The sequence below is a fragment of the Brachyhypopomus gauderio genome, chromosome 1 (assembly GCF_052324685.1).
Source record: "Brachyhypopomus gauderio isolate BG-103 chromosome 1, BGAUD_0.2, whole genome shotgun sequence".
NCBI lineage: Eukaryota > Metazoa > Chordata > Actinopteri > Gymnotiformes > Hypopomidae > Brachyhypopomus > Brachyhypopomus gauderio.
In genome coordinates this window covers 34,627,672-34,646,605 of record NC_135211.1, presented here as the reverse complement: position 1 = coordinate 34,646,605, position 18,934 = coordinate 34,627,672, and the positions used below count along the sequence as shown (strand labels likewise).

Here is an 18,934-nt window from a genome sequence, read left to right as displayed (position 1 = left end):
AACATCTTTGTGTATAAACGGAAACATAATTGAATGTCCAAACTGGAATTTGTAAACTCCGCTGAAAAAAGTTTCTTTCCAGGTCAGCGCATCTAATTAGGATAGTACTCGCTGAGGTAGCAGCTGTGTGCAAATGATCTCTGCTCCTGCCCGTCAGTTGTTGGTGTGTTATCATTTGACCTCTGACTGATCCGTTAGCCGCAGCGAAGTAGCTGGTCGGTGGAGCGTCTCCGGTCTGCACACGGCACCGACGCTTAGGCGCTTTCTTGCTCTGTAAAGATGGGTATTTGTGTCGTGCTTCGCGAGAACTGCTGATCTCTCGTTGTAGCGATAGCGTATTTTCAAAAGGATGGAAATGATCCATGCGTAGCAAATGTATTTAAGAAGCACTGGCCGTTTGGCAAGTTTGAGCTATTACGAATGACTTCGTTCTAGGGATGTATGTTATATCGTGAAACGTGACCTTATGCTGCGCATGCATTGGTCAGGTAAGCGTTACAGAACGGCATCAACGCCTAACGGTCATGGATCAGTGACACTATAGCCTATAGCTTCAAAAATCAGATCCAAACTATGTCATCTGGTAATCCCTGGGCCATACCTATGTCTGACCCACAGTCATTAAGGCACACATATGTGCTTCGGTGTGATTTACAGCACTTTAATGGAGAATATAGTATCGCTGGTGGTGTTGTGCGTTAATGTCACTGGCTCAGTCAGCACTGTTAATGTTGGGATATTAGCATTAGGAGCTGAATGAGCTGATTTGTCCCAGTACAGGGACTTTCCAGTGTTAAATCTGATCTCTTCTCTCTCTTTCGCTCTCTCTCTCTGTATCTGGCTCTCTCTCCCTCTCTCTCTCACTCTCTATTGTCAAGAGCTATTAATTCTCCCAAAGTGCAATCTCATGTTTCATCAGACACACTATGTCTCTCTCCATGTCTCTGTTTTTTCTCTCTACTTATCACACACACACAGACACACACAAACACAGGTGTGCATCTCCTGATGAGGACTCGCATACTCGCACAAGTCCGGCTGCCAGTGGCTTTCTGCCCAGCCCTAGGCCTGCCCTGCTCTGGATCTGACGCCACTGGGGTCGTAGTTGAAAAATGCGGCCGTTTGCGGCGTGCAGCGAGGTGTAGCATTACCGCATAACTGGACTGGGTCAGCAGCTTCTACGTAACCCGAGCTGTCCTTTGTTCCCGGGGCGTGGCGGTCCTGCTGGACGGACCGGTGGACTCTTCCGGCACCGGTAAACGGGCCCCGCGCCCTTTTATCCCGAAAGACCTCGGACCCTGAGCGGCATCTCTGCTCTTTTCCTCAAGGGTTCAAGGCAATGGAAGTGCAGCCACTCACTAGAAATCAGGTTATGTCTCTTGAGCCGTATCAGTTGCCTCTTCACCTCTGGACCTGTGAACTCCCCCCTCCCTGGCTGAGGTTCGCTCACGTCCGTCCCACCCCCAGATCTGGTCATGTGTGTTTGTGTTGGTCCTCCTCCTCCACTGCCCCTCACCTCCGCATCATCACGTTCATCTGTGTCCACGCTGCATCTCTCCAGGCTTCCATTACTGAAGGCCGAAGCCGCGGGATACTAAGAGGTCTCCACGGTAGCAGAGCAGCATCTTGGGCTCACCTTACGGGCCAGCTCTTTGCTGGACTCGGTTAATTCGTTCGTATCAGATGGCATCCCAGTATTGCAAATCGTTATCTGGGGCTCCTCTTAACTCTCACGAAGCTTTCACAGTGGCTGAGTGCATTTCCAATAGCTATTTCTTCCTTATGGCTTTTACTGCAGACAATGTAATACTGGCCTCTCATTTAGCTGCTGTCCAAACCAGTCTTTTTCTGTCTGGGAAATTTTACTTACACCAAACATATGACCCATCACTTTAAATAACTCCAAAACTATTTTACTCTGTATTAAAGTGATGCGGTTGCATAACATTTGGCCAGCATTAAAGTAAAGATCAGTGTGAAAACCCTAGTTCAGCCAAGTAGATCTCTGGGAGTGTGTTGGAGATTCAGAACAGGAAAGGGGGATTAAATCAATACTGAGAAAAAAAGATTAGATATTCAGAGGGGGTGTGCTTAACATTCTGCATTGTAATGTTCATGGTGTGTACCTAAATATTGTATATAGGTATTTAGGAGCTATTTGTAATCCAAAAATCCAAAATAAATTCTGTGGTTAAAATTATATTTGAACCTTTACAACCAAAGCAAGTTTTGTGTGTGTTTTTTTTATTTTTTTTATTTTTATTTTTTTGGAAACACTAAAAATAGAAACACTGATCTGAGCTAGAATTTTATTTATCTGGCTGATAAACAGACTACTGAGGCTAAAAGATTCTGTTCTGTTGTCTATGCTTCATGTGGAGTGATGTGATTGGCTGTGAGAAGGCAGACAGATTCTATTGTGCATACGGAATAATATTGCAACCAACATAAATATGTTTGATGTTGAGAGGCAGGTCAAGTTAGTCTTCATAAACCTTTTTGGATTTTCCATAAAGGGACTCCATTTCCCAGAAGCCTCTCACACACCGCAGCATCTCCTCTATGTTTACATAGCCGACACTGAGTCAAAATTTCTGCTCTTGACTTTGTGTTACTTATTGTGTTTGTCCCGTGTGCTTCATATGGCGGTGTAATGTGCATTTGAAAAATATGCACACCGGGAGGACATTTGTTGCAATGGATATAGAAACAATAGCACAGCACAGCATTTGTATATGTATTGCTTATATGTTTGTATAACCTGTGGTGGATCTCCGTGTGAATTGAGGTGTAATTTGCACATCAGAAACTTGACACTGTTGCCTTGCAGTGCTGATCTGCAAGAGAGGTTTTGGGGGTTAAAACTGGATCACTCACCGGATCACATTTCCAGGTCTGGGACCTGTATCCCTAAGGCCAAGTCTTCGATCATACAGAAGAACCCCTGCTTCGTCCTTCAGTGACACCGTGTGGGTGTAGTGCATGTCTATGTGCATGAGTGGGGTTCACCTCTACACCTCCTAACCTTGTTGCCTCTCCTCTCCTCACTTCTCCCCAGCATGCGTCCCCGGACGGCTTCCCAGAGGCGCCGGCGCCGGCGGCCCAGACGGCCAGCCGCCAGAACCTGCCCCGGTGCCGCAGCTCGCTCAGCTCCAGCGTGGACGAGCACCCGCACGTGGGCAACTATCGTCTGCTCAAGACCATCGGCAAGGGCAACTTTGCCAAGGTCAAACTCGGCCGCCATGTGCTCACCGGCCGAGAGGTGAGAGCCCCCCCACTCGCCCTCTGCTACATCCCCACCCACCCTCCACCCCACTCCCTCCACCCCCACATTTCCATACTCCTGTGAAGAATACTGATGCTTGTTGCGGCTTCTCTCCCCTACTGCGTATTCCGCTCGGGAAGGTTAGCCGATGGCACACGCCTCCTTCAGCTCTTAACGACGGTGCCAACACAGCGTTTCGCTTTCCAGCCACACAGCCTTGTAGTGAACAAACGCTGCACTGTTTCAACACTCGCCTCCTTTGACTGGTTTATATGGCAGGTGTACGTACAGCGCATCCAACTAGAATGCTGACGCCAGTCGGAGGAGATGCGTAAAATAAGTGAAATGCAGTTTCTTGCTCTTGCTCGCGAATTAAAAAATAGACCACCTCAGAATCACTGAATATGGACTGAAGCTCTAAATTGCGATGATGTGGCTGTACTTTGTGAGTGTGATGTACCTTGCAGTATGTTAACAGGCTAGAGAACCATTGCAAATAGTTCATGACAGCTCTGCATTATTATTATATCAAAACTGTTCCCTTTTGTAATATCATGCCATGATTCACTAAAACAACCACTGATGTTGGTAAGAATGCTCTCAGTACTCAACACTCATTTGCATATGTCAGTGCTCTGTGGTATCAGTATCACAAAACCTAGTATTGTGATAATGATTACTGATTAAAACAATGTATTGCACTAATACTTTACACTGACAAGTCCACTTGTCCACTCGACTACCCACAGGCCACTGAAAAGAACAATCGTGCTGATAGCTTCTGTGGGGGTCGGTGTCTGGCGTTGACTGTACACCGTGACCCTTGAACTTTTAACGTGTGTCAAACGGGGCCCGCAAGGTCAAATGCCCGCCAAAGTGAGGGGGAGGGTCGTGTGTCTCCAGCATGGGCTAGTGACCGCCTGTGATGTTTATCTGCCTTTAATGCCTCGCACCCCACAGGGCCTCGGGAGTGAATGAGGAGTGTTTTCAAGTGACCTACGGCAAGGGGGGAAAAAAGAAAAACAAAAAAACAACAGCCAGTGCAAAAAGACACCCGCTCCAGACCGGACGCTTTGAAGGTCCCTTGACTATTTACTGCAGAGAGCTTCTGTGGTTCAGGCACACCTCAGAGGCGCAAGGAGACATTGCGTCTCTGCATACACAAGATGCTCATTTAAATGGGAACTGTCACCAAACTTTTAAGAAGAACCCAGAAACTTTTGCCTATATTGCCCGTGTCGCATTGTGTTAAAATATTCAAGCCATTAAAAAAAAAGTATTTTCTCCTCTTCCTGAGAGTTAGTCCTTTGCTCGAGACCTCCTTTTCCATACGTATCGATTGAATTTCACTGCAGCATTGACACGGCGTGAAAGCTGAAACTTGTTTTGATCAGGAATTGATACGACCCGTAAGCAGCCCGTACTCATCTAAAATCTCATTTCTACACGAACGGGCCATTGCGAGACTCATAATAGCACAGTCCTATACTGTTCTGCTGCCTTTAGAAGTCATACCAGGCCATGGTTAGAATGAGGCCAGAGGTCAATCACCCCTACAGTTGAGAGATAAGAAGGCAGCTCAGAAGGCCTGGAGACAAGTGCAACCAAGTCACCAGCTGTCATAACCCGTCACGCCATCACCGTTCCCGTCTCCATGGCCCCGACGCCTCCCCTTCCCTGTAATAGCTCGGTGTAGCTGGAGTTCCCCTAACAGCCCTTGTACCCCACTGCCCTGTGACCACACAGGGCAATCAGCATATGAGCCGCTATGGCCAGCCCCATGAATAATGCACTACGTCATGCACGACACCCTTCTGGCCAGCCAAGGTTAAATTATTTACCGGCAGAGCACATTAACCCCAGTGTATGCAGGCATACGCCCGCATCCCATGAAATGTTGTTTGCATGAGAGCCCAAGGCAGACTGGCTTATTTAGGTAAACTGTTGTTTGGTTGTTGTTGTTTTTTTTTTTTTTTAAAGCATTTGGAACAGGTATTGTTAAGGAGGGAGAGGAAGAGGGAAAGAGAAAGAGAGAGGCCAGACTCCGAATGTGGACATGAAGGTTCATTATCTAGGCTCCTTCCTCCCCCTCTCTCTCTTTCTCTCTCTCTCTTTCTCTCTCTCTCTCTCTCTCTCTCTCTCTCTCTCTCTCTCTCTCTCTCTCTCTCTCTCTCTCTCTCTCTCTCTCTCTCTCTCTCTCTCTCTCTCTCTCTCACACACACACACACACAGAGGACTGCTCTGCTCCGCTCGTTAGGGGTTCGGCTGCCGTAGGCTGAAACTATGGAGAGGAAGAGCAGCTCTGTCTGCTCACCTGCCCACCTAAGAGGAGCTGAAAATAGCAGCCACCTGCGCACATCGTGCCTCTAGCGCTCTCGCTCTCTCTCTCTCTCTCTCTCTCTCTCTCACTCACTCTTCCCCTCTCACTCTCTCTCACTCTTGCCTCTTTCACTCTCCCTCCCTGTATATCTTGCTCTCTATCACTCTGTCTTTATCTATCTCTGTTTTGCTAAGTCTTTCACAGATAGCCTCTGCACTCTCTCTCTCTCTCTCTCTCTCTCTCTCTCATTCACTCACATATATATACAGCCTCCCCCACACAGACAGTACTGCCTGTGAACAACTCATCCTCTGCCTTGCCCTGGCCCTCACATTTAAGGAAGAAGACCCCCTCCGTCACCCAGACCTGGCACTGAAATAATCCAAAGATATACCACTCTCATAAACATGAATATGGAGTCTGCAGTAGATCTGGATAATGCTGTGTGCATCACTAGTAAAGTGTACCATGAAACACAGGTCCACTGTGTATTACAAACACTCTTCCAGTTTCGAATGACACAAGCTTAATATTACAAACAGAGCTTTGAAAATCTCTGTAACTGCATCACCGAGGCCTAATTTGCCTTTTCTGCGCACCCTGACCTGACATTGTGTTTTTTGCTCCCTGACCACCACACAGGGTGAATAGCATCAAGGACTCTGCACCCGATTAGAGGGGTTTACCGCACAAGCAGCCATAATGTAGTTTGCCATTGAACATCACTGGCTGTGTAGACCATCAGACTAAAAAGCTGAGGTCTTTTGACTTCTCAATTAATTACTGTTGCGAGTGATATTCTTTTGTAGTCTCAATGTATCATTCTTTTGAATGCACGGTACTGTCCAGTGTCAGCCAGTGGAAGATGGGCTTCCATTTAGAACCACGTCCTCCCAAGCTTTCTTCCTTCCTCCAAAGGAATTTTACTTTGTCGGCGTCACCTTTGATTCTCTCCTTAGCGGCCCAGACTTGCTTCCCATGAAGCTGCTTTGCTTCTATTATTAAAGGCGAAATGTAACTGCAACTGAATTTAATTTTTGCTCTGGCTAAAGCTGACCGGCTACGCCCGTTAGCCAGCAGGAAAGTCTCCTGCTGTGCTGTTCACGCCAGTGTCTTGGTGGGACAGCTGTAAGCGCCTTGCTCACAGAGCAGACGTCTTTGTTTCAAGAGCCTGGTGCATATGTGCAGGCAAGATTTTGAGGCGTGATAATCGCACAGAGATAACACATTTGGTCCGTTGTGCGAGCCACTAAATTTGCCATTTGTTGAAGCGTTAACAAACTACAAATCAAAATGGTCTTCAGAGCATGTTTGTTTTTTGCAGAATATGTTCAAGTCCTCTGGCTTTTACATAATGTTGAAGTTACCGTGCTGCTATCAGTTAATTCTCGGTATATGGATTAAAGGTCTCAACCTGGCAGTCGGCCATAATGAAGTGGAGATGAGCAGTCCACTCAGTGGAAGGCTTGACAGACAAGACCAAATACATCTTGAACATCTTGGAAGACGCTGTGTCCAATGGCCACATCTCCTATGGAAAGATCTTGTGTTCTCACAGAAAATGAAAAGCTGAAGCTTGTGTTCTCAGAGAAAGCCTCAAATTGGTGTGTTAAAGCGCATAAAATGCTTATCCGTGAAACATGTCTGAAATATTTCTCAGCGTTCGCTCAAATGACCTCGCTAACTCGATATTCTGTTCATATTCAGTGTTTGACGTTTGACGTGAGCTCTAACAGTTCTTTCTCTCCCTTTGTCCCACACAGGTTGCTGTGAAGATAATAGACAAAACTCAGCTGAACCCCACTAGTCTACAAAAGGTAAGGCTTCCTCCTGTCGATTGGCTTCCTGGAACCACAGGCGTTTCCTCCTCCTGTCAGCCCCCCCATCACGAGCTCAGCAGAACAGCCAACCTCACCCCAGACCATTCCAAATAACAATGCTTTCCTTCTCAATCACGCATGGCCATTAGAATTAAATGGCAATCGCAGAAACGGCGAAATCATTTAATCATGGAGCCATTAAAGCAAGCTGCACTCGACTGTATAAACGAACCATCGAGTGTCACCCCCACCCCCACCGAGTGTCTGAAACACCGCAATTTACGCCCAGCGTGGCGCGGTGGGATATCTAATTTCATTATGTCCAAGTGGCCGGGATTTTTTCAGGGCTAAATGAAGCTCCTCTCCGCTGCTGACGGGGCCCAGCGACTGTTTGTGGACCTGGGGGTTCGGACGTGGAGGAGCGGTAATGGGACTGACCCTTCTGTGCCTTTCAAATGTGTCGCTGCTTTAAGGCCTTCATGCAGTGTGCCTCTCTGCCCGCAGATGCCAGAGAGTGGCGTAGGCTCTGCAGTAGATGCCATGTTTTGTTACGTGTTGTGTAGCCACGATTTGGCTGCTCCCCACAAGTCTTGTGAATTTGGCAGAATTCCCCCCCACCGCCCCTCCGTTGGCTAAATGTGTTTATTGCGAGCTTTCAACACCTGAGCCGCCCAAGTGATTCAGTCTCATGTTTTCAGGTTTAAACTCGGTTTAAAACAGACGCCTGGTGTCATTTCCCTACCGATGGTCGTTACCCATCATGAGGCTGTGTGTGTTCATACATCGCCTGCACCCTGGACCAGTGCATCCCGTTCCCCATCCTGCGGTGTTACCATGCCGGAAACACCTCATCCCCTCCGGTTAGTCATCCGTTAACTACAGAGCCACGGAACTGGGACAGGTCTGCGCAAAACAGAACTGGGAAACTGTGGAAAGCGCTGGGCCTCCAGGGTTGCCACTACAAGCCAGAACTCCACAATGTGGTCAAGGCAGTTCTGTGTTTTGCCAACTGTATAATAATCAGTGTGACTACAAATTGCACACACCCACACACTGCAGCTATACACATGTTAAGAGAACGTGTGTGTGTCCCCCCCCCCTTCATATTGTGCCTTGATGACTGTGTAAGAACAACAATTATCTTTTTAATCGCTTCCCTGTATCTTGAATGAGTCCATGGTGTGTCCGGGAACAGGAAAGGATAGGAAAGCAGCTGTGAACTGTGGCGTGATTGGAGGATTGCAGCAGGGTGGGGTGGGGGGGTGGTAAGCATTCCTCAATTACTTCCATGATCTGACCCATTTTTGCAGCTTTGCGGATCCTGAGATATCAACACTTCTGTTCTTCCCACTCTGTTTTTTTCTCTGTTCCCACCTCAATTCCTTTTGTGTTTCTTTGCTTCTGTCTTTCTTTTTCTTCCGGAGGTGGAGGTGTGACGTTTTACGAAGGCTAGCAATAACTAACAAGGCGAAACCATGACTGCATGAACTGTGACCATGACTCAGATTAGTTAACGTGAGCTAGGGAGCCTGGGATCCAATCAGAACGATTGCTCTGGACTGAGAGAGCCTGACGGTAGCGTTTGGTAGCCCAACAAGGGCTGGAACTCCGCGGTATATGCTGCAGTGTATTTCCAAAAATTTTGTTGGCATTGATGGCGGTTCACTTCAATTTCAGGTGACGTGGTGAAACAGTAAAGGAGTTACATGGAGAGTTGAAATTTTGAACACAAAGCACACTTCTAATATGACCAGAGGAGTGCAACTAGCCAGAATTTCACTTGCTAGTGATGACCTAGGCTGTTTGTTAATAATTCTTTCTTATTTAAACATGGATGATAAACATATAGCATTTTGTTAGTGTTGTTTGAGACCAGGCTAAAATTTTCTTTGTAATTAGCTAGATTGTAATTTAGCTAGTTAGCATTGTTAGCTGCAAGGGAGTTTGAAGCTGCTGACACAGCATTTAATACATTTCTTTGAAGATGGTTCACCTAAAGCATTTTTTACTGTCTGTTTGACATATTTATTGACTTAATTTGATACTATATCACTCAAAACATTCAATGCATTGTACATATCGTGTTTACATACGTGTATAGGAATAAAGTGGGATAGTCTCTGACCCTAATAATTCTCTCCATATTGGACAAGCACTTCCAGTGTTAATTCTTGTGTTAGTATTTAGGCAGTATCTGGTGAAGTTGGACTCTTTCCGCAAGCGCTTCATAGCCAAACAGACGGAGGTGAGGGTGGGGTAATGAAGTGTTGAGGTGTGTGTCATAAAGTGACTGACAGGAGGTCAGTGTAAACAAGACAAGACTGCTGTCCGAAGACTGGTTTTTCAGACAGGTTTACTCAGGCGCCTAATACGCATGTGCTAATGCCAGCTGGTTTCCCTAGGAAGTCTGGGTAAGATCTCTGTAGCCGAAGGTCACTCTTCTTCAGCGGTGCCTTTGTGGTGCGATTCACTGGCCGTGTCATACATACACCCACATACATGCAGGCATACATATAAATATACATGTGTGTACCACATGGTCAGAGGTTTTCCCAACACTGTCTATGCAAACTTGGTTGAATAAAGGGAACACATAGGGAAGGAAGTGAAAGTTGATCTGTTAGTGATGTCTGTCTGTAATTCAGAACCGTTTGTGAAATGAACACCTCGGCCAGTGGCACAGAGTAATTACCACTGACAGTGGCACAGAGTAATTAACACCGACAGGGGAACACTGCATATTTCTGAACTTGCTGACCACAGTGTTTCACTGTATTAGCTAGTAAATAAGCTTTACTTGCTGATTATTGCAGTGTTTCACTGTATTCGCTAGTACAGTGGTTCCCAAACTTTTTCTGCCGTGCCCCCCTTTAGTAGATAAGAATAGCGCGCCCCCCACTTTGGGAACCACTGCGCTAGTAAATGAGCTTTACTTGCTTATTATTGCAGTCCGTGGGTCCACGCGGCGAAAATGACGTAATCGCGGTGGCTCCGCACGTGCGCGAGGCCTCGCGCGCTGTCGATTCACGAGGTCGTGCACCTCTCGAATTTTGTAACTTCGTGCGCGCGCCGCACCTCAGCGCAATGAACAAAGTTGTGTTTGCAGGGTTCATACACCTTTTATAAGGTGGAATTAAAGCACTTGTACGTCACTTTCAAGGTTTAGTTCAATATTTTCCAGCACGTTAAACTTAATTAAGTTAAATATTTATACATATACTCGAAATGATTCGAAATAATTCGCTTTTTAATCACATTATTTAATGGTTATTTATTTTCAAACCGCCCAATCTTAACGTCTTTACGTTCTCTCATGTTTCATCCTGGAATTAGAAGAGGCTCGTATTTGTTAACGTAATGCAAGAGAACTATTCAGTCAGACAGATATTTGTTGTGAAACAAAGTAGTTACAATTTCAAGCATTTTCAAGTACTTTAGCCTAAATTCCAGCACTTTTCAAATCTGAAACACAAAGCAACATTAAAATTCATCAGGTAAATGTTTCTTCCCCTGTTGTTGAGGGGTGTTTCTTTATACTCCACATATCGTTTCGGACAAAACTACAAAGAATGTGACGCGACTAGTATAAACGCCTCCACCATTAGCGCAGATTCATAGATGTATATTTCTATCTATATATATAGATATAGATTTTTTATTCTCCACTGCCACCTATCGCCACGGCAAACACTGCAGTGAAGCTCGCAAAAGTATAAACGCTTCCACCGTTCGTGCAGGGTCGCGCGAGGTGTGCGGAGTCACGCGCTACGGTCACTCGCGAATGCATAAACCAGGCTTTACTTCCAAGCTCCGCGCCCCCCCTGCAATAGCTCCGCGCCCCACCTAGGGGGCGCGCCCCCCACTTTGGGAACCACTGCGCTAGTAAATGAGCTTTACTTGCTGATTATTGCAGTCCGAGGTCTTTGCAGAAGATTTTGATTTTTGAGCTGACCTGATGACACGTGAGTGGGTGGATGTGTGTGTGTGTGTGTGTGGGTGTGGTCTAAGCTCTTCTGTTTTCTAATGGACATCTGCCCTTCTCCCAACAAACAATGGTTACAAAACATGTGTCTAGCCTTTTTTAATTCAATTAAATGTTTTTTTTTTTCAATTCAAATTGTGTTATTCTCATTTACCACTTGCAGCCATTTTAATAACCACCCACTCACGTGTCCCTTCCCGCTCACGTGCCCCCTCTCGCTCACGTACCCCCTCTCACTCCCTTCCATCTCACTGCCCCTCGGGTGAGTCCAGGGCATCTGCTGCATCACAGCAACCTGACTGGACACAACAGCCCCGACCTCCCCCTCCCCTCCACGCTGCCGAGGCCTGGCCCGCCGCACCACCACGTCCTACGCAGCGTTTCACACGTGAGACTCTTAGACCAGAGAGTGTGCTGTGTGCTGCGTTAATGCTAAGCAGAAACACCTATCAAAGGCTCAGCATTTCAGCAGGATGCTGAGTCATGGCTCACGGCTTGGCACTGAGGTGAAAGTGAAGGGTAAAGAAAGACTGGGAGGGATACTGAACATGGTGGTGTTCGTTTGGCTGTGCAAGGGCTAAAGCAACGTGATTTACACTCTTGAGCGAGTCTTTAGTCGATTGGCTTTTGTGTGTAATAATCTTTCTTTTTGGTGTTTGGTGTTGTTTTCTATTTCTCTGTAAAAAAAATTGGTGTGTTTTCTGATCTATTCTCTGAATGGATTTTTTCCTCACATTACTGACAAGTTTTTGGATCATGAAGGTTTTGCTTAGGCTCTGAATGCTGAGGGTGTATTTGTAATTCAGTTCCTTTGGTGAGTGAACAGCTTGTATGCATTATGTATAGCATTAGCTGTTTCTTAGCTGGACTTCCAAGGAGGATGGGTTCCCAATTGAGTTTTGGTCCTCCCAAGATTTGTTCCTTAATTCCACCCAGGAATTAAGTTAAGTTTTTCTTAAGAGATCTGAACCCCAAACATTTGTAAAGCTGCATTGTGTTGTAAAACACTATGTAAATAAATTGTTTCTTGTATGACAATACGATAAAAATAACCAAGCTAGAACCACGCTGAACGATTTTTAAGACTTGTGGATGTGAGGTGGTATTTTGACTCAGGAAGATCTGGCAAAATGCATTATGGAGGCAAAACAGTGTGATGAACTCCACCATTGCAGGAAGTGCATTTTGAATACATTTTTGTGTGCTTCTTTTCCAGTATAGTAGTAAGATGCTGAGACACTGGTTTTGAAATGGGGCAATGAAGTCAGTGATGATGAAGACCATTATTATGTTATAAGGTGACTTAATTGAACAATTGGCTGGTTGTATCTTAACAAGCTTCATGTGGTTTCATTTTTTGTTCATGCGAAGATGGCTAGAATCTGGAGTTGATTGTAGATGCACCTGTTTTATCTGGACTCTGAAATTCAAATACATTCCAGAGCCAGTAAAACAGACCATCATGAAAATAATCCCACCAGAGACAGGAACAAAACTTAGAATATATCACTGAAACAACACTTGTTCTTAAGAAGCTCTAACCTGCACTAGGCTTAGTTGTAGTGTCTGACCTAATGGACCAGAGAAGACCACAATGCATCCAATCATGTAAAAATTTTTGAATGAAGAATGCTCTCCAAGATGTAGGAGTAGATGTGTCCAAGACGTATCAAAAAAAGAATACACCAGCATAACCTTGGAGCGGTTCACCACAAAATGCAAGAAAGGCTAGGTTACAGCTTATTTTAAAAGACCTGAGTTGTAGAGTTCTGAGCTGGATCAAATTAGAGTGATTTGGAGTGAGTGAGCCAATGAATCATGACCCGGACACGCAAGAGGAGCCGCTGACTCGTCTTCAACAGTGACATGGCACAGACTGAACAAGCAGGCTGAGTTCTGAAGTGCGAAGTAGAATCTGAACTACTCGGACCTAAGCAGATGCTACATGTCCTGTTGGGTGTTCTGAGGCTGGAGATGTTTATTGGTTGCAAATCACTGTAAATGATCTGTGACCTAAGAGTGATCATTTTATATGTTTATATATATTTGTCTACTTTTGGTCCATTGAAAAGCTGGAAGCATATATAAGAGGAGCTGTTGACACAGGGAACACAATTAGTCTTTCGTTTCACACACTGTTTACTGGAGTGCATATTGAAAACATTGTTTTTCAATGGTCAATTTTCAATTGTCCAAATACTCATGCACTCTGTTTTTTTTTTTTGTTTTTTTTTTTACACAATCTCAAGTACATTTCAACAAGAGAAAGCGTAGCATTTTTTCATGTCTGAGTGTTGAGTGTTTGCAAGGTTCTAAAGGACTTGTATTAGCTCTGTTCCCCACACACATGGAACTCTTTTTCAACTCCCAATTGATGTTTGTGTGTGTGTGTGTGTGTGTGTGTGTGGGGGGGGGGGGGGGTGTGGGTGTATTCTGTGTGTGGTGTGGGTACTGTCATATGAGACCCCAGGCCCACCATCTGGCTCTTTTAGACACTATGCTTGGCGTCTGCTGGACGTTCCTTCACCACCGCACGTGGAGTTCAAGGCCTAGTGACCAATCGGAGATCTGCAACAGGAAGACCCGAGTGATCAAATACAGTGTCACTTTATTTAAGCAGTGGAGGGTGTCACGTCGATGTTCTTGTTGCTCAGAGGTTTAGGAAATGCCATGCTGGGCTGCCACTCAAATGACTCGGGTCACTTACTGCAGTTTTATTCCTGTACGTCGTGGAAAATAAGGTCTTGTGACCGGAGGGTCATGGGTTCGATTCCCAGACCTGACGCCATGACTGAGGTGCCCTTGAGCAAGGCACCTAACCCGAACTGCTCCCCGGGCCCCGGGCTAGGGCTGCCCACCGCTCTGGGCACGTGTGATCCACAGCCCCCTAGTAATCACTAGTGTGTGTGTGTGTGTGTGTGTGTGTGTGTGTGTGTGTGTGTGTGTGTGTGTTCTAACTGCACAGATGGGTTAAAAGTGGAGGAAAAATTTTGATTGCGGTGTAAAAAATCACAATTGACAAAATATGACACATTTTTACATTTACATAATTACCACCTTCCCTTATTAGCCACACACTGTATGCACATCTGGACAGGCTTTAAAGTCATGACTCATCCACCAATTGTGTGTCAAGGTCAGGTTCACAGGCCTGAGGTTAGCCTGATTATGGCCGACGCAGCCTGAGGTGGTTAACTACACGCCGGGTGGGGGATCCTTGTTTGCTGCCTCCAGAATGCCTCGCCTCTCATGTGCCTTGTGCCCTGTCTGCGGCCCCAGAAATAGCCCCCTCCACCAGATAACCTCCCCCGCTACGTCAGCCTCTTGTCAGCTCTTTCCTCCCACGAGACAACAGCTGTGTGTGGGGGGGGGGGGGGGGGGGGGGGTGTAACACCACCCAACTCGCTGCACATTGCTGTGGCTTTCACAAACCATTTTGAGAATAGGGATTCCTGAGGGATGATGGGAAATGGGTTAGAAGTGAGCCATCGACGGGCTGTTCGCTCTGCAGTGTTGTGAAGCCGGTGCTGTGTAACATGCCTGTGCCAATGGCACATTCGCTAAGAATAGCGAAACGTAGCCATGGTGTTCAGGTGATGGTATCGCCTGCATCTGCTGGCTGCCTCAGCAGGGATTTGTGGGTTTGTTTTGGAAAATAAGTCCAATCATTTTCACTGGGAGTTTGCTGCTAATGACTTAGTGCTTAAAGCACTACACACATATTCACTGTCCAGTTTGCCAGAAAAACAGCAATTTTGCATCAAAGTTAAAATATGTTGCTTATAAGTCAGGTTTTCACAGGTAACATCTGAGGTGGTACTAACAAGAAGGTGAGGTTTCGGCGATACCACTCAGACATTTTTACTGCTACTGTCTGATCGTGCTGCTCTGAATTATACCCTGAGTTATATGTCACTCGTGCACAATTTCACAACAAAACCAGTACTTTGTGACTACTGGATTGAGGCTAAACATATCTACTTTGGAAGCCTTGTACTTCTTGTATCAACCAATGGCAAGAAACCTTCCAAGGAGGGGCCTATTTTTCTAATGGCTGCAGTATTGTTAGCCATTCAGACAGAATCCACAAGCCCAGAGAACTTCTGTGAACACCGTGTTTTGACTTTGAACAAGAGTATAGGGTAAATAATGAATAAATCTAAATAACTTATAAACAATGTAGTCATAGAGAGGAGGGAAGGGCCTGCCCCTGCAATAGAGGCAACAGAAATGATAGACATCAGTTTGAGATAGCGGACAGCAAAACTAACACCGTCATAAATAGTTTGCAGATATTGCGGCTAAAATGGAAGGCATAGACAGCAAGGCGGATATTTATAGGTCAGATCTGACACAACAGTCTCCAGCAGGGTCTTTCCGTCTTTCTGTCCATATCTATTTCTCTCACATCTCTGCTCATTCTGTCCATCCATTCCTCCTGTCCAGACTTCCTCAGTTTGTTTTTGAAAGTTTAGTGATGTTTCTTTAATTAAGAAGAATTTGGAAGATGAGGAGCTTCTGGACTTCAGAATGTAGGTCAATGGTACTGCACTGGCTCCAGTGTGGGTGTGCACGTGTGGGTGTGCACATGCATGTGCTCACGTCTGTATAAGAGACAGAGAGAGAGGCAGAATGTTGTGGATGTTCAGTGTATTATTTACCTGTTCATTATTACACCCATATCCACAAAATCAATTTTGTTCTCTGTCACTTGCGCACCTTATAGGCCATCACCCAGTCAATACACTACACCACCAATCACAAAAACTGACCACTACTGCCAATCACAAAAACCAATTGCAAACACCAATCACGTCCCCAGTGTCAGTCCCCAGATTAAAGATCATTACACACACCTGTCATTATCTTCACCCTGTTTAGACCCCACAGATGCACAGGTGCTTTGCATTGTCCTTACCACGGGTCTGTGTCACGCCATGTAAAAATGTCCGTCTGTGTGTTGTCATAGAGCGGTGTGCACGCGCGTGTTGTCATAGAGCGGTGTGCACGAGCGTGTTGTCATAGAGCGGTGTGCACGAGCGTGTTGTCATAGAGCAGTGTGCACGAGCGTGTTGTCATAGAGCAGTGTGTATATTCATGTTGTCATAGAACAGTGCGTATGAGCATGTTGTCATAGAACAGTGCGTATGAGCATGTTGTCATAGAACAGTGCGTATGTGCATGTTGTCATAGAGCAGTGCGTTTGTGCATGTTGTCATAGAGCAGTGTGTATATGCATGTTGTCATAGAACAGTGTGTATATTCATGTTGTCATAGAGCAGTGTGTGTTGTCATAGAGCAGTGTGTATACGCGCGTGTTGTCATAGAGCAGTGTGTATACGCGCGTGTTGTCATAGAGCAGTGTGTATACGCGCATGTTGTCATAGAGCAGTGTGCACATGCAGTGGAAAGCTCATTGATTTGAAACAACCACATGCTGCCTAAATTGGTCATTATAAATTATCAGTCCAACAAGCCCAAAATGCTAATATGGATTCCACTCCCAGCAAGTGGGAAACAGTTAGTGTGAAGCAATTTGCATATGATCACTGGGTCATTTGTCTAAACATGCTCTTTTTTTCTGTCCCATAAATGCTCAAATACAGAGAATGTGCAGAGAGGGAGAGAGAGAGAGAGAGTGAGAACACTCCTGTCTTTCAGGAAAACCTCACAAACATTTATACTTGGTTAAATATGAACACTTTTAATACTATTATCTGGTATTTATGGCACTTTCATCACTTAACTCACAAAATGCATTAAACTCTTATTGTATCTCAAAGCTTTATCCCAAGCCATCAAACTTGTATGTGTCTCAGCAGATATGAATGGAGATATTGTGGTTATTGGAATTTGCACATCACATAATGATGGCTCATAAAGTCACAGTAAATGGAACTATGGTAGTAGAGTGAGTAGTCTCTACGTGAATGGAGCTATGGTAGTGGAGTGAGTGGTCTCTACGTGAATGGAGCTCTGGTAGTGGAGTGAGTGGTCTCTACGTGAGTGGAGCTATGGTAGTGGAGTGAGTGGTCTCTACGTGAGTGGAGCTATGGTAGTGGAGTGAGTGGTCTCTACGTGAGTGGAGCTATGGTAGTGGAGTGAGTGGTCTCTACGTGAATGGAGCTATGGTAGTGGAGTGAGTGGTCTCTACGTGAATGGAGCTATGGTAGTGGAGTGAGTGGTCTCTACGTGAGTGGAGCTATGGTAGTGGAGTGAGTGGTCTCTACGTGAGTGGAGCTATGGTAGTGGAGTGAGTGGTCTCTACGTGAATGGAGCTATGGTAGTGGAGTGAGTGGTCTCTACGTGAATGGAGCTATGGTAGTGGAGTGAGTGGTCTCTACGTGAGTGGAGCTATGGTAGTGGAGTGAGTGGTCTCTACGTGAGTGGAGCTATGGTAGTGGAGTGAGTGGTCTCTACGTGAGTGGAGCTATGGTAGTGGAGTGAGTGGTCTCTACGTGAATGGAGCTATGGTAGTGGAGTGAGTGGTCTCTACGTGAGTGGAGCTATGGTAGTGGAGTGAGTGGTCTCTACGTGAATGGAGCTATGGTAGTGGAGTGAGTGGTCTCTACGTGAGTGGAGCTATGGTAGTGGAGTGAGTGGTCTCTACGTGAATGGAGCTATGGTAGTGGAGTGAGTGGTCTCTACGTGAATGGAGCTATGGTAGTGGAGTGAGTGGTCTCTACGTGAGTGGAGCTATGGTAGTGGAGTGAGTGGTCTCTACGTGAGTGGAGCTATGGTAGTGGAGTGAGTGGTCTCTACGTGAATGGAGCTATGGTAGTGGAGTGAGTGGTCTCTACGTGAGTGGAGCTATGGTAGTGGAGTGAGTGGTCTCTACGTGAATGGAGCTATGGTAGTGGAGTGAGTGGTCTCTACGTGAGTGGAGCTATGGTAGTGGAGTGAGTGGTCTCTACGTGAGTGGAGCTATGGTAGTGGAGTGAGTGGTCTCTACGTGAATGGAGCTATGGTAGTGGAGTGAGTGGTCTCTACGTGAGTGGAGCTATGGTAGTGGAGTGAGTGGTCTCTACGTGAATGGAGCTATGGTAGTGGAGTGAGTGGTCTCTACGTGAGTGGAGCTATGGTAGTGGAGTGAGTGGTCTCTACGTGAGTGGAGCTATGGTAGTGGAGTGAGTGGTCTCTACGTGAATGGAGCTATGGTAGTGGAGTGAGTGGTCTCTACATGAGTGGAGCTATGGTAGTGGAGTGAGTGGTCTCTACATGAGTGGAGCTATGGTAGTGGAGTGAGTGGTCTCTACGTGAATGGAGCTATGGTAGTGGAGTGAGTGGTCTCTACGTGAGTGGAGCTATGGTAGTGGAGTGAGTGGTCTCTACGTGAGTGGAGCTATGGTAGTGGAGTGAGTGGTCTCTACGTGTCTACAGGGTGGTGAGTAACTGGATAATGACAGAAGTGGAACTGGGGTAGCAGTTATGGTGCTGGACTGCTAATCAGGAGGTTGTTGGTTCAAGACCAACCACTGTCAAACTCATTGTTGGGCCTCTGAACAAGGTCCTTAACCCTGGATTGCTTGAGTTGTACTTGGTCATTT

At 46.0% G+C, this 18,934-nt stretch overlaps 1 protein-coding gene across 4 annotated transcripts in view; it reads left to right on the top strand.

Annotated features, from left to right (window-relative positions):
* The window catches only part of LOC143518723 (serine/threonine-protein kinase MARK1-like), a 41,186-nt gene that overhangs the window by 8,255 nt on the left and 13,997 nt on the right, over positions 1-18,934 (top strand). For all 4 annotated transcript variants that reach the window (XM_077011466.1, XM_077011460.1, XM_077011474.1 and 1 more), the window contains exons 2-3: positions 3,059-3,262; positions 7,349-7,402. In XM_077011466.1, coding sequence (XP_076867581.1) covers positions 3,059-3,262; positions 7,349-7,402 — 258 coding nt within the window. The remainder of the gene's footprint in view (positions 1-3,058; positions 3,263-7,348; positions 7,403-18,934) is intronic.